The 15,234-nt window shown below is 36.2% G+C and overlaps 3 protein-coding genes across 3 annotated transcripts in view; all 3 read right to left on the bottom strand.

Annotated features, from left to right (window-relative positions):
• Positions 1–3: 3 nt before the first annotated feature.
• MONOS_50 (Sequestosome 1 B (SQSTM1B)) lies at positions 4–4,518 on the bottom strand (the record flags this gene model as incomplete). The annotated part of the gene is made up of 1 exon (XM_067875114.1): positions 4–4,518. One exon carries the CDS (start codon positions 4,516–4,518, stop codon positions 4–6), a length of 4,515 nt encoding a protein of 1,504 aa, XP_067733494.1.
• Positions 4,519–4,902: 384 nt separating this feature from the next.
• On the bottom strand, positions 4,903–11,850 carry MONOS_49 (uncharacterized protein; the record flags this gene model as incomplete). Its single annotated transcript, XM_067875006.1, has 1 exon — positions 4,903–11,850. The coding sequence occupies one exon, from the start codon at positions 11,848–11,850 to the stop codon at positions 5,407–5,409; it is 6,444 nt and encodes a 2,147-aa protein (XP_067733493.1). The 3' UTR covers positions 4,903–5,406.
• A 2,235-nt stretch (positions 11,851–14,085) lies between these two features.
• MONOS_48 (putative casein kinase 1) overlaps positions 14,086–15,234 on the bottom strand; it is a gene marked incomplete at its 5' end in the record, with an annotated part of 10,660 nt that continues 9,511 nt past the window's right edge. Inside the window, one exon of the mRNA XM_067874899.1 lies at positions 14,086–15,234. This exon is cut by the window's right edge and continues 6,042 nt beyond it. Within this exon, the coding sequence (XP_067733492.1) occupies positions 14,572–15,234 (663 nt within the window). The 3' untranslated portion in view covers positions 14,086–14,571.

Below are 15,234 nucleotides of genomic sequence, written 5' to 3'. Positions count from 1 at the left end.
AGATTACACAGAAGGCGGATAAGGAGGCAAAGAAGACGAAGAATAAGGAGGAGGAAGAGAAGAGGAAGAGAAGGAGGAAGATGAAGAGGAAGAGGAAGAAGGAGGAAGAGGAGGAAATAAAGAAGATGTGTTAGAAGAAGAAGAAGAAGAAGGAACAGAAGAAGGAAAAGAAGAAGAAGAATGACAAGGTGACGTTGAAGATAAATGCAATGATGATGCAGAAGGAGAGTATTTTGTTGACTGCACATTGCGTGAAGGGTCTAATGGAAGCAGAGAAGGAGATGTTGCTGTGCTTATCACAGAAGAAGAGGAGTTTTGAGGAGAAAGAGCAAAATTTACTGAAGAAGAAGAGGAGGAGGTGGAGTAAGCGATGGAAGAAGAAGAAGAAGAAGAAGATGATGATGATGATGAAGATAATGTCGAAGAAGACGAAAGAGGACGTAACGGAAAAGAAAGCGGAGAAGAAAGAGAATCCGGGAGAGAAAGAGAAAGAGAAAGCGAAGGAGAAGGAGAAGGCGAAAGAGCGTTTGAAGGAAGGAAAGAGGAAAGACTTGCATTGGTTGGAGATGGAGAGACAAGAGAAAGAGAAAGAGAAGAAGGGGAGGAGTTTGAAGTGATGGAGTGGGTATCAGAGGAAGAAGAAGATGGAGAAAAAATAGAAGAAGAGGAAGAAGAAGAAGAACAAGGGGAAGAAGGAGAAAAAGAGGAAGAAGAAGAGGAAGAGGAAGAAAAAGGAGGAAATGAAGAATTTTGAAATGTATTTGCTGAAGACAAAATGTTCTGATGATATGGATAAGTGGACAATGAAGTGGTTTTATCGCATAAAGAAGCATATGAAATGTCTGGTGTAGATGGCAAAGCGTCGGATTGAAAGACAGAAGAGGAGGGATGAGAAGAAGAAGAAGAAGAAGAAGAAGAAGAAGAAGAAGAAGAAGAAGAAGAAGAAGAATTCATTGAAAAAGAAGATTTTGAAGAAAAATTTGAAGAAGAAGAAAATGAAGAATTTGAAGTGAAAGAAGGAGAAAACGCTTGTTGATATGATGGTTTTTTATAACATGAATTGAAATTTTGATATGAAAAGTTGTCTGAAAAAGAAGAATTTGAATAAGAAGAGGAAGAAGAAGAAGAGGAAGAAGAAGAAGAGGAAGAAGAAGAAGGAAAAGCGTTTGGGAAGAGGGAAGATGAGTTGTTGTATGAGACGGACACAGGAAATAGTGATGTGGTGGTTGGAGGAAAAGGATTTGGATGAAATGAAGAAGAAGAAGAGGAGAAGGAAGAAGAGGAAGAAGATGAGGAAGAGGAAGAAGAAGAATTAAAAGAAGAAGAATTTGATGAATAATTTGAAGAAGGAGGAAATGAATGCATAGAGTAGGAGGAGGAAGAAGCAGGAGGAGGAGCAGCAGCAGTAAAGGAAGAGGAAGAAGGGGTGAATGAAGAAGATGAAGAAGGCGGAATATGTGAAGGGCTACGATTCGCCATAGAAGATTTCCTATTCTCACTTAAATTCTTCCTTTTCCGGTTCTTCGTTTTTTTGCCTTCATTCGCCCTTCCTGTTCTTTCAAAATGTTGCCTTTCATTTTCTTCCTCTGATTCGTTTTCTTCTTTCCCTCTTCCTCTTTCTCCTCTTTCTCCTCTTTCTCCTCTCATCCCTCCAGCTACATTCATGCTATTCATACCACTCCCACTTCCATTATTCCCCATCCCATTCTGTTTCCCTCTATCTCTGTCTCTCTCTCTATCTTTTTCTTTCTCCTTTTCTTTCTCCTTTTCTTTCTCCTTCTCCTTCTCTTTCTCTTTCTCCTTCTCCTTCTCCTTCATATTCTCAATCACCTTCCCAAACTTCTGCTCCATAAATGCCCGCACCACCCACCACACACTGCGAATGTATTCATCTGACTCTGCTGTCAGAGGAGACGATGCCTCCAGTGAAGCAACCGCCTCTTTCAGCAGAGGCAGAGGCAGCTGCTGAGAACGGGTGTGGAGAGAGGCAACGGAGAGCTTGGAGGAGAAAGAGGAGGAGGAGGGGGAGGAAGGGCGGGAGGAAGGGCGAGAAGAGGGTCGAGATGGGGTGAGGGAGGAGGAGGAGGAGGAGGAGGAGGAAGAGGAAGAAGAAGAAGAAGAAGAAGAAGACGATGAATTATCATTTGAAAAAGTTGAAGATGAAGTGTTGGATAAACTGCCGATGGATGTGGTAAGAAGTGAAGGAGGTGGAGGAGGCAATGAAGAAGAAGAAGAAGAAGAAGATGATGATGATGATGAACTTGAAGCACGATACATAGAAGAAGCAGGAGTTGTAGTCAAAGTGAATGCTAATGTAGGCTTTCTGTCTGCAGAATTAGGCGGAGAGGCAACAGAAGGCAGAGGAGAAGTGACAATCAGAGGAGATACATCTACCTCGAAGGGGGAAGAAAAACAAGTTGAAGAGGAAGAGGAAGAGGAAGAGGAAGAAGAAAATTGTGAAACTGGTGAATGAATGTTGAAAGGTACTGATGTACTATTAGTTGTGATAGCGTTTCTAAAGTCTTCTTTATTCTTTCCCTCCACCTTAATTCTTCCTTCATAATCATCACAATCAACAACAATATCATCATCATCTTTTTCTCCCTTCTCCTCCTCCTCCTCTTTCCCTTCCTCTTTCCCTTGCTCTTTCCCCTCCTCTTTCCCTTCCTCCTTCATTTGCCCTTCTCTCCTCTGTTTATCCAGCACATCTGCCGTCACAGGAGGTAGCGGCGCGGCCGTCGCAAACTCCGAAATGATCTCTGGGTCGTAATTAGACAAGCTTGCCGGCAGAAAAGAAGGAGAAAGTGGGTTCTTCTTCAGCAGAGAAAGAATGCTGCTGCTGAATGAATGGCGCTCAGAGGGAAAATATGAGCGGAGGGAAGAGTGGACTGATTTAGCCTCGCTTTGAAGAGGATCGCTGGGCGATTCAAAATGCTCAGATGAATATAGTTCGGGTTTATGTTGATTTTGATGTGATTGTTGATGTTGTTGATGATGTTGATGATTGCGTGAAGGACGTAAATTCGAATCTTCTCCTCCATCAAATCCTTTCTCAGAACGATTTTCTTCATTTTTCGCACGCTTTCCTTTCATCTTGTGATCTATTGCTCCTGCAGGCGGAGTGTTTGCTAACATCTCCTTCTCTGCTTCTGTCCATTCGCTTCTGCTTCGATGGCGCCGGCGCCTCAGTGAATGCGACACACGGCTCTGCCTCCGCTTCTCTCGTCTTTCTGCTTGCTTCAGACGCTTTTGGTTAAGTCTTCGTTCACTTGCTTCAATGATGTTATCGGATGCTTTTCCTTCATATATATCATTATTTCCTGCATCTTGCAGATTAAAGCCGATATTGTCATCTTCCCCTTCCTCGTCATCCTCCTCATCTTCTCCTTCGCTTTCATCACTTTCATCGCTTTCATCGCTTTGCTCTCCTTTTCCTTCTTCTCCACTCAAACTCTTCCCACTCTCTGACTCGCTGTTTTCTTCAGCTGATTCAGAGGAGCTATCTTCTTCACTTGAGTCCTTGCCGTCTTTCTCTTCTTCTTCTTCTTCTTCATATAACTTAATCTCTTCTCCGGAAACTTGCCCCAAACTTTGCGGCTCTTGTACTTCGTCTTCAATTCCCAGAATGGCATTGCACAGAACAGAGTTAAACTCGTCCACCAGCGAAAACAACTCTTCGTCATCTGGTATTATCTGCACCTCTTGCAGAGCTGCAATGCACATGTACGGTGGAACACATTGAATCAACTCCTCCACAATCAGTACATCGTCTTTCTGAACCATGTAGCAAAAAAAGTATGGCAACGCTAAATGCAAAAATGGAAAAGATGGATAAACGCTTATCATCCACTGCGATAATCGAGGTGCAATTGAGCATAGCGCAAGTATGCTTTGCGGAATAAACGGTGGCGATGAAGGAGGTGGAGAAATTTTTATTTGATTTGGAGAAGCAGTTCTTTGTAATGGTATATTTTGAATTGGAGGTGTTTCTAAAAGTGAAGACTGTAAATATGGTGAAGCTGGACGAATGAAATTTTCTTTTTCAACAATAGTTGCACTTTCATGTGCAGAGCCGAAAGTCGACAAAACTGATTGATCAATATGCGAGGTCGGAAGAATATTGATATGACTCCATCTTGTTGGAATTGGTGGAAGGTTCTGAGGTGGCTGTTGAGGATGAGGTGGAAGACTCGTAAAAGGAATAGCTGTTGTTTGTGAAAAAGTTTTCGGTGGCGGTGGCGGAGGGGGGAGTGTTTGAAAAACATGTTGCTGTGAATGTAAAGTTTGTTGATTATGAAGCGTTTCCATTGAAGAAATTTCGAAAGATTGATCAAAATTTTTTACAACTTGAGGTATTATGGCAGAAAAAGAGTGTGAGGGATCATGAAATAAACTGTAAGAGCTGCGACAATTGGCACAAAGATCGTAGTCAGGACAATTCATACATTTAAACCGAACTCCAACAATTTGTTGATGGCATTTGTTGCAAAATATATCTGCATGAACGTATGTATTCATGAACTTTCACAAACGTTCAATTACCTCAGGAAAATTAAAATAAAGATTCAATGATCATGATGTTACCTTTATTTGAAATAATGAAGAATTTTCTTTTTTTATCCAATATTTGACCTTTTAATGAAATAAAAAATTTCACTACAACAAATCGTTTTTGAAAATGAAAACATCCAAAACAAAAAAAAGAAAAAAAAGAATGAAAGATTTTTTTTTAACTTCAATTAAATATATATTCCATTTCAAAGAGATATTATTCTGATTCATTACCAAAACTTATGTCTGCTAAATTGTTTTGAAAATTTTCTTTTTATGGATTTCTTTTCTTTTCTATCCTTCTTTCTTTGGATGAATATATGTTTTCATTTGGCTCACAAAATTTTCCTATTCACAATGTTTCAAGTTATAAATTTGAAAGTGAAATAAAATGGATATAAAAGGAAAAAACATTCGTCTTTTGCGAAGTGCTTTTTGCTTCAATTAGTGTGATATCAACGAAATCACAAAAATCTTTCATACTGAGTAAATCTTCTTTAATGGAAAATGCATTGCCAACAAATATCAGCATGTTTTTAAAGTAGCTTCATGTTATAAGACAAAAATTATAAGAAAATATCACAGAAACAACAAATTAAAAATTAAAATAAACTGCATTTCAGTCAGATACAGGCAAGCAACAATGCAAAACATACATACTCCTTCAAAAATACTCAATAGCATAAACATAACTGTTTAACTTTACATAATTGGCGCATATTCAAAGCAGAAACATTGTAAATTGCACATCAATACAAAAATACATAAAGAAATTAAGAAAATCATGCATTTTTTTTTAAAAAAAAAAGATAATTAAAAAAAATAAATAAAAATAAAAGTGATCACAATTCGTTTTTAATCCTCAAGAAATGGCTCCTGCATATCTGATGGAACATCAATCGATTTATCGTAAGTTCCATAGTCATAAGTATTGCTCGAACGCATCGTGTTCTCTTTTCCCTTTGATTTCATCCCAGAAAGATCTGCGTTTATCGAGCCCAGCAAGTCCTGTCTTTCTTCATTTTCGGCTAGAAGCATCTTCTTCTTCCATCGTCTTCGAACAAATAGCAATATCACAATAAACCCAACACCAACCACCACAGCTGCCACAACAATAATGATTATCGTTGTCGTTTCATCGATCTTGTCTGGCTCTTTTCTTTCCGTCAAGCACAACGGAAACGTCATTGCACCTGCTTTCAATGCGTGTTCGTTTGAAAACTTCAGCGTAACATAAACGTCTGCCCAGCTCAATTGCTCGCCAAACACCTTCGGAAAATTCGCAGATATTGCATATTCGCTGCTGCTGTGCAGCCCATCTGTCATTGCCATTTCCATTAACTCAGTTGACACTTTCCCTCCGCTTGAATAATTTGTCATAATGCGCATTATCAAATAACAGTTCAAAAGACATTTCCCTGTCATTGTAACTTCAACTTCTTCTCCATTTTTGGCCTTTGACACATTCTCAGGCAGAGGTGTGAACAAACTCGACATCAAATCTCCTGGAAATCCAATAAGTGAGCAGTTCTTGTTTTCAATCCAGAAATTGTTTGGAAATTCTTCGTTGCTTTCTTCATTAATTCTGTTGTTTATGTTCAATCGTCTGTTTTTCCCGCTTTTGGAGGAAAATTCTGAATTCGTCGAACTTCCAGCGTTGTTCACAAGCTCAATGACACCCTTTCCTTCCTCCTTTTTTGATTCCTCGCTTTTACAGACCACGTTATGCGCGACACTTGGAAAATCAGTCAATCCAACCGAATTCCCTTTCAATGACTGAACATCAATTGACAAGTAGCTATCCTCTGTGTAAACTGCGCCCACAAGCTTTGTTCTGAATCTCGTATTCCGCACATACGCAGAGCAACTGACAAAACACAAAAAGGATGTGTTCCACACGCAAATGTTATCTGCGTGTTCTTTCAGTGCATTTTTCGTTAAAGTCTGAGCTTCCACAAATAAAAAGCTGCAGTCTTCGATTTCGACACAACTGCAGCCACTCGCTGCTAAAAATAAGCCGTTTTCAGGATTATGTGAGTTAAGAGAAATGTTTGAGCTTATGAATTGAAGAGGAACACGAAGTGGAATTGATGAATGAGCAGCTCGTTGTGAAATGTTTGGTGAAAGAGAAGATGAAGAAAAATTAGTCCGAGGAATTTGGTTTAAATTTGAGGAAGATGCTGAAGAGGAAAAAGAAGAGGATTCTGAAATGTATTGGCTTTCATTATTTACTCCTGAACTCTTCTGTTTAACGGAAAATACTATCAGCGATTTATGATCATATACCGTTATGTTCTTCAAAGTGCAATTTTTAAGTTGCACATTCACTTTGCTTTCATCCTCTATCCCCAAGCAGTCTATGAAAAAGGCGTTGCCATAAAACAGAACTTCAGTGAGGCACATCGCATCACAAGAGAGAGTTCCAGACACAATTTTAAACACTGTCGGAATGGTTGCCAGCTGTTTTACCGAAGTGATAGTGCATTTCTTAACCGTAAGCGAGCTTTCCTCACTTACCAAAAAGAGATATGCCGAACCGATATCATCGCTAACCTTCAAATCAGTGCCTTTTATTGCACACATTCCTTTGATTGTCACAAATGGATCATCCTCTTCATTCGCTTCTCTCTTCTCACTCAACTTTCTGAATGACTCGTTCTCATTTTCTTTCGTCCAACTGAAAACAAATCGTAGCCCTGCATTGTCTGTTTCTCCTTCAACAAAAAGTGAATCCCAAGTTATAAAATTATAAACAGCCGGCTCGCCAATAACACGCAGTGTAAGCTGCTCGTCTTCATCTCCATTGATTGATGCGCTTTGAACTGTATCTGAATTGTGATAATAAAAACGGTGTTCTTCTTGAGGAATTGATGAAGTCGTTGAAGCTTCGAATTCCGCTGATGAAGATTCTAAATGAGTGAGTGCATAATTCACTGAACAGCATGGTCTATCTTTTTTCCCACAAAAAAAGATGTCCCAACCGCCGGTTTGCTCAAAAAAATCTCTGTTTGAACACTTCGAAGAATAATCAGATGAATAAGAAGAAGAAGAAGAAAATGAAGAAAATGATGAAGAAATGTCATCTTCATGCTTTTTCATTTGATATTCTTTCTGACACACATAAATAACCGGATTTCTGTATGTTGCAAAAACGAGATAATCAACAATTTTACCATCTTCTGAACTTTGAGCTGCGATAGAGTTTTGCTCAACCCAAAATGGATGCTGAAAGTCAATTCCAAATTTCTCTGCTTCATCCATGTTATTGAAGCTTGGACATCTAAAGAATATATCAATCCCTTCATCTGCCTGGTTCTTGAAAACAGAAACTTCCTGAAATATAAAAGGGAATGCTTGCGAATGGAATTCCAAATAGATTGCTCCTCCTTTTGTTTTATCGAAGTAAACATCTGGAACTATTCTGTTATAACTGAATGTGCAATTCTTGAACAAAAGCTCTGAGTTTTCATCTTCTTCATCTTCAACAGCTGTTGAATAAAAAGACTCATCTCGATTCTTTTCGCGCCAGCAAACGCATCCGCCACAAGGATCATTTCCATCTGTGCAAGTGAACCAAGAGAACAGCGAGCTATTAATTTCCAGTTTCTGTTGCATACTTCCTTTGCATTGAAGTAAACGGCCCTCTGACAAATTCTCTGTTCCATTTTCAACGAATCCTTGAGAATCCGTTAAATAATTGTTCATTAAGTTTGAAAAATTCGAAATTAAGACATTCTGTCTTTGTTGTTCGCCTATTTCCATTGCTCCTCCAATATTGGTTGCAGAAACACTTATTGAACAAAATTTTGTTCTCACTTTTTCTATTGTTGAATCCTTCAGTTGAAGCAACTCTGCATAAGGACCTAAGCTGAATATATTGTCTAAAATTAGTGTATTTTCCCCTATTATCTTCATGTTATTGAATGTTATTCCTCCTCCACCAATGAAAAAGAGCTTATAGTTGATAGACTCCTCTTCTTTCATTGGAGTGAAAGAGACCGTCACATCTCTCCACACTGAAGTGCCTTTGGTAACATAAACAGCTTCTATCGTGTTTTCAGTCATTGGGCACAACACTAAATTTATATATGTGACTGTCACACTATCATCCAATGAAATGATGTGTGACCAGCTGTCGCTGTATTTATAGTTCACCTCAACTTTCCCCATGATCCCCATCTCGCTGGACGAACGGACTTCTGACTCACCCAATATCTGAGGCAACGTTAGATAAACCAGATCAATAACTACCATCGTGCTTGGAGCATCGAGGTGCTTCATGCCATAGTCAAAAGTGCGGCAAGGAAGCGTCTTCGTTCCGCAACGCGTGAAGTCTGTTCCCCGCGAAGATGAGATATATATTGTTCTATTTGTGTAAATTTTCAGCAGCTCTGTAACGCTTATTCCATTTCTGTAATTCAGATCATCAAAACAGCCGATTTGTGATCCATCTGTTGCTTCATCCACAAAGACAAATATAGCCTGAATGTTAACATCAGGTAATGAATTCGTTTTGAATGCAATGTCGCAAAATTCTTCGGCATGATTGTCCATAAATGTTAATTGATCAAGAATAAGAGATCCTCCTTTTTCTACAGTCAGTTCTAATGCTCCAGCATAGTCAATTGCGGTACATGACTCAAACGAGCTGTTTGCAATAACAAGACTTGAATGTTCCGACAAAATTATTGTTAAAAAGCCACCAGCATCTGTATCAGTTTTTATCAAATTTGCTGAAATATTCCTCAATGCAACTGAACTTTGATGATACAATTCTGTCTTAACAAAGGCAGAAAACTGAAAATATGTGCTAATATTTCGAAATGTGCTGTTAATAACAGTTAGTTTCGGATAGCAAAATTCTCGAATTACGGAACGGAGTGTTCCATTCGGTACATTAGAAAAATCGCAATCAGTGATTGTGATGGTTGAAAAATTGGATATGTAGAAAAAGTCAAAAAAATCTAATCCGTTTGAGATCGAACCAATTTCATAAAATTTTGACTGATAATTGATGTTGGATGTGCTTTCAGATCCACTGTCGCATTTGAAAATTACATGATCCAATAAAACTGTTGCAGGTGATTCTTTAAGGGGAGTATAAAAAATTGCTCTATATGGATATGACTCCATTTTCGGATACAAAATAATCAGATTCTGCATTGAAAACGTAGAACCAGAGATCGAGAAGACAAAATTATCTGGATCCATAGAACCTTTGACATTAACAACAATTGCTCCTTCCCCGTTTCCATCAATTTCAGTTTCAACCCCTTTTATTGAGCATTTACAATAAACATAAGTTCTTGCATCAGAAGGAATTGAGAACTTTACGCTCTCTTTTTGAGAAACATGCTCCATGGCTTGATTTATCGTTTGGCACGGCGTCTGAGCTGAAGAGCCACATGCGGCGTTAAATTGAGCTGTGGAATCCAAGACAATTGCACGCTTAGCGACTTCAAATGATTTCGTGAGGAAAAAAATTTTATCTGGCTTGCTGTACTTCTTCTGTGCAACATCTTTTTCATCTCTTCTGGATATCTTGCACAACGAAAAGAATTTTAATCCATCATCATAATCTGTTTCACTCACAATAAAAGCATCGTATCCGGGTTTGTCTGCAGTATTAACAGCAAAATAACAATTAATCACACAATAAAGAGGCTCTTTAATAAATAATTTATTTACACCCAACAAATGTGTACCTGCAATGTCAACATAAATAGCCCCTCCGTAATTGGCTTTGCACCCTGAAAATGTGCATTCGGATATTAATGGACTATCAGAAACATCTTTTAGATATACTCCACCGCCGTTTCCAAGCGAGAGGCACTTCAAAAAGATGCATTGAATGCACAACGGCTCAATTTCACGAAATTTTCCGTTTGATTCCTCATTCCATCTTACTTCTTTCCGACTATCTTCGCAGTAAGATGAATATGCACGCTCAACATCATCTTTCAAGTTATCCTTTTGATGATCGAGAAAGTGGCTTCCAAAAAAATCAGGCTTGCTTTGGTGTTTCTCGGTTGTTTTATGTTCGTAAACAGCACATGCATCTCCAAATGAATAACAAAAAAGAAAAAAACATTGTTTGATTATTGGTTTATGTGTGCTTATCACATGCACAGCTCCAGAAGATGAGCCTGTTTTTTTATTACTTCCTTCACTCTTTATCTCTCTAAACGAAGTATTCTCGAGTGTTACAGCCACATTTCCTGTTGCATATATCGCGCCTCCTGATCCTTCATAACTAAGGCAATCTTCAAAACAGCACCCTTTCACAGTGACAGTTATAATGTCAGGAATTTGTACTTCGATGAATATGCATTGCCCAGAATCATCTCCATTAATGCCCTTCCAGCTACAAGAATCAAAGACAAACTCCTTATCATCAGAAGGATCCAACACAACTCTTTTGAGTGTTTCGTTTGTATAGTGCTTGCTTGTCCATCGAGTGCAAGAAACATGTGATGAGTTATAATTGTAAAATGAAGGCAAATGAGAAGAAATCGAAGGAAATATCACATCGTCGTAGACTCCGCTCGTATGATCGAACGTACAACTAAAAATTTCTGAAGAATAAGAGAATAGCCCCTGTTCGCGGTTGTTCACGTTTTGCTTCCCACTAATATTGAAAAAAGTGGAGTCATGCAGCTCAAATGTTGATCCAATTATCGATGAAGCGAAAAATGTTGACGATATTAAAATAGAGGAAAAGGACGAAGATAACATTAAAACAGTAGCAGAAGGAAATGAAGTGGAAAAATCACTTTTCAGTGATACAAATGAATCGATTTCTATATATTCCATTCGCGAGACGAGTGATATATTCATAAACTGTAGGAAACTTCCAGTTTTAGCAAATGAGTAGTCTAGTTGGTGTTCTCTCATAAAAATAATGCAATTAACCACAGAAACATTTGAAAAGCCATCTTGCAAAAAAGTTGCATCTTCACGTTCAGTAATAATGCATGCTCTTTCAACAGAGGCTGTTGAGTTGATGGCTCTAATTTTTGTTTGAATATAGGCCATTTCGTCCATATCTTGTCCATCCAAATATCCAAGAAGATTTTCCTTTGCATGGTTGCTTTTATGAAATTGTTGTGCGTGACATAATTCATATTTTTCGGTTTCATCGAAGCCAAATAGCGTGCTCTGTCTTGAAATATCATTCTGGTAGTTTTGGAATATGTTCAATTCGCTCGATTCACTCTCAAGGCCGGTGCAAGACAACGGTTTGATTGTGATCATATAAATCGCGCATTTTAATGTAAAGTAAAAGTAATCATATTTCATGCATAAAACAGCTTGCAAGCAACAATAAAAATGAAATAAATAACGAAATCATATTATTATGGGAAACAATGATACTCATCAGATGAATGACTTATTATCGTATTTTTCATCAAATTTGTGATTATAAATTTTTTCTTTTCTTTTTACCTTTTCGTTTTCTTTTGCAGGATGGAAATTGAATATTTTTGAAATTCTTTCAAAAAGAGAACGAAATATCTCCATAGAATATGTTGTCTAATATGGAATCATATTTCTTTCTATGCATTTGTTTTTATAAAGTGTTTAAGTTTCTAATTTTGAACTTCACATCCTTCACAAATTGTTTTGAATCAAAGAATCTTGGGACAAAATTCTCGTTTTTATTAAAAAAAACGATTTGTTCCAAACTTTTTCTTCTTTCATATCGTAACAAATAAACCATTCTCATTCAAAAATATTTTGAAAAATTTTTTTTAAAAATGAGAAATTTATTCGGAAACTCTGAATGGAACAAAATTCAGAAAGTTAAAAATTTCGTCCCCTTGTGGAAAGATAATTAAAAAACTAGATTAAAGACAACAGATTTCCAATTTTTTTTTTGCCCTCTTCAATTTTTTTATTTACGGCACTTCATCAATTTGTTATTCACTTGATATCAACCATCTGATTGTCTATTTTATATGAAAAAACAGTAAAAAAATGCACACTCCGAAAAAATGTCATACTTCACAAATGATTCTTGCATCATGAAATATCTTCAATGCTATTTTGATACAGTCAAGCTCGGTTATAATCACAATCCATTTTGCACGATTTTTTGTGATTATTACCGAACTTGATTATAACCGAACCATCTATTTCATTGAAAAGTTTTTCATAATTTTATTTTGAAGATAAAAAAAATTTTTTTCAATATTTATTAAAATCCACACATTTGAATCGATTTTTCAATTTTTAATGATAAAATGAAAATTTTTGTTCTTTATAAAGCAGAAAAAAACAACTTTCTTTTTTTCAAAATTTTCAAAACTGACAGAAATATTCCCATAAATTTTCAAAATTGTGATTATTCACGATTTTTGGGTGATTATAACAGATGAAATTACACAAGGAAAAATGCAAATTATATTGATGCACGAAAAATTGTGATTATTCGCGGTCTTAATTACAACCGAGGTGATTATAACCGAGCTTCACTGTATATGATTTCAGGATAAACAAAAAGTTTTTGAACTTTTGACATATTGTATTTATCTGAAATATTATTTTCTTTTTGTTCCTTTTGAGAAATGTTTTTGTGAAACTGAAAATGGAATATCAAAATCAAATTTCAGAAACAACTTCCAAAAATTTTCTTCAATGGATAAAAATTCTGAAAAATGTTTTTGCATTCATTATTGTGCTTTAACATAAGTTAGAACTAAAAAATAATCAGAATGTGCATTTATAATAATCACCTGAAAATTCCACAATAAGAACTGTACCAAAAAAACTTTTCACATTCGGTTAATTTATTTTTGAAACATCACAAATATTAAGAATCTTGATCAAACTTAAAACGCAGATTATTTGAGCACTTTCTGTTATTAACGTATCAAACCTAATCGCATTTCAAATATTAATATTCAAACCTATTTGATATAAGAATAAGAACATTGTGAAGAAATTTAATGGATTAAAATTATAAAGTGGTCATTAAATGTTAATTATCATTCAACCTTGACATTTGGCATTTGCGACTTTTCAAAGGATAAACCCATCTGTCATATTCATATGAAAAAAAATATTTGATGAATAGAATCCTTCTGAAAATAATATTCATTATTCGGGGCAATATATTTCACTTCAAGCATTTTCATTAAAAAATTACAACTTTTTCTTGACTTAATGAAATCAAAAATGAAAATAAAAATTGTAATTTGTTTGAAACACTTGTGAGGTCACAAAACATTTTGCAATAATACCATTGATTCTTGTTCACAGATTTGAAATGTTAATTTTTGTGAAATCTGAAATAGTTTTATAAAGATGTGAGTCTAATAAAAATTCGTTCAAAAAACGCTTGATGGTTCGTATCCCCCCACCACCCCAATATATGGAAGTTAAATGTTTCAATTTTTGCCAAATTACTTTATGAAAAAGAAGATTGACAAAATAAAATTATCCTCAAAGTTTTTCATTTTTTCAGAAAAGTTCTATTTGTTTCTTTTCAGCTAGCTTTTCTTCATCTTTCCCCCTAGAAAAACGAAACAACCATTTCTTGTTGAAAACAAAAATTGTAAGTTAATTTTCAGAGTGCAAGAATAAGAAAGAAGTGCCTATTTAAAAATAATGTAAAACGTTTTTTAAAAACAAAAATTATTTGAAAATACTATCTAAAAATTATATCAAAAAAGATATAAAAAAAATATGAGTGAAAATATAAAAACAACAAAAATAAAAAAATAAATATAAATTAAATAAAATTATTTATAAAACAACAATAAGAAATAGATAATGTTTATTGTTTCTGTAAAGAGTAGCAAAAACTGAAAAAAAAAAAAGCTTTCTGAATAAAAAAGAAGTCATATTAGACAACTCACTTAACTTAATTTTTGAAAAATTCACAAACTAACAAACAATTAAATACAAACTAAAGCAAAACTGAAATGAAAACAATGAAGCATAAAAGGAAAGAAAAGGTAAGAAAAGGTAAGAAATTCAATAAACAACAGTTGGATACACTCATAAAACAATTGACAATTAAACTTGAAGATGTTCAAATGAAGTGTTCACAAACAAAGATTCATGATCGGATTGATCATCATCTGAATCACAAAACTGTTCTTTTTCATCATCTTTTTCACTTTCTTCAACATCTTTCTTCTCTTCCCCCACTTCCTTGTCCTCATCTTTCTCAGCACCACTCATTTCTTCTCCATCCTTCCCTTCTTTCCCGCTCTGCATCCGCATGGAACTATAACCAAATCGACTATTCTTCATCTTATTCAGATCTTTCTTCAACTTTCGCTGAATAACCTGCGACTTCGACAGCATCATCGGCTCAAACAAGAAGTTGCATCCAAAACGCTCACTGGACGAAAGTACAGCAGAAGACGAGGCAGACAGAGAGGAGAAAGAACTGGCTGCAGAAAGATGAGGAGGCTGGGGAATAGGAGAATGTGTGTATAACAATGAAGAGGAAGACGAAGATTGGGAAGGAGAAGAGGAGGAAGAGGAGGAAGAGGAAGAGGAAGAGTAAGAGGAAGAAGAAGAAGGAAGAGGAGGAGATAAAGAAGAAGCAGAACTTGAATAAGAAGCACCAAAAGAAAGAGGATGAAGAGGAGGAAAAAGAGGCGGAGAAGCTGGCGGCTGTGCTGGTGAAACCGAGGCATTCACAGACTGATTGGCAGAATCCGGTAAGTC

This window comes from Monocercomonoides exilis (assembly GCF_001643675.1).
Source record: "Monocercomonoides exilis strain PA203 chromosome Unknown scaffold7-2047599, whole genome shotgun sequence".
Classification (NCBI taxonomy): Eukaryota; Preaxostyla; order Oxymonadida; family Polymastigidae; genus Monocercomonoides; species Monocercomonoides exilis.
Note: the sequence above shows the minus strand (reverse complement) of the source record. Positions and strands in the feature narration are given on the sequence as shown.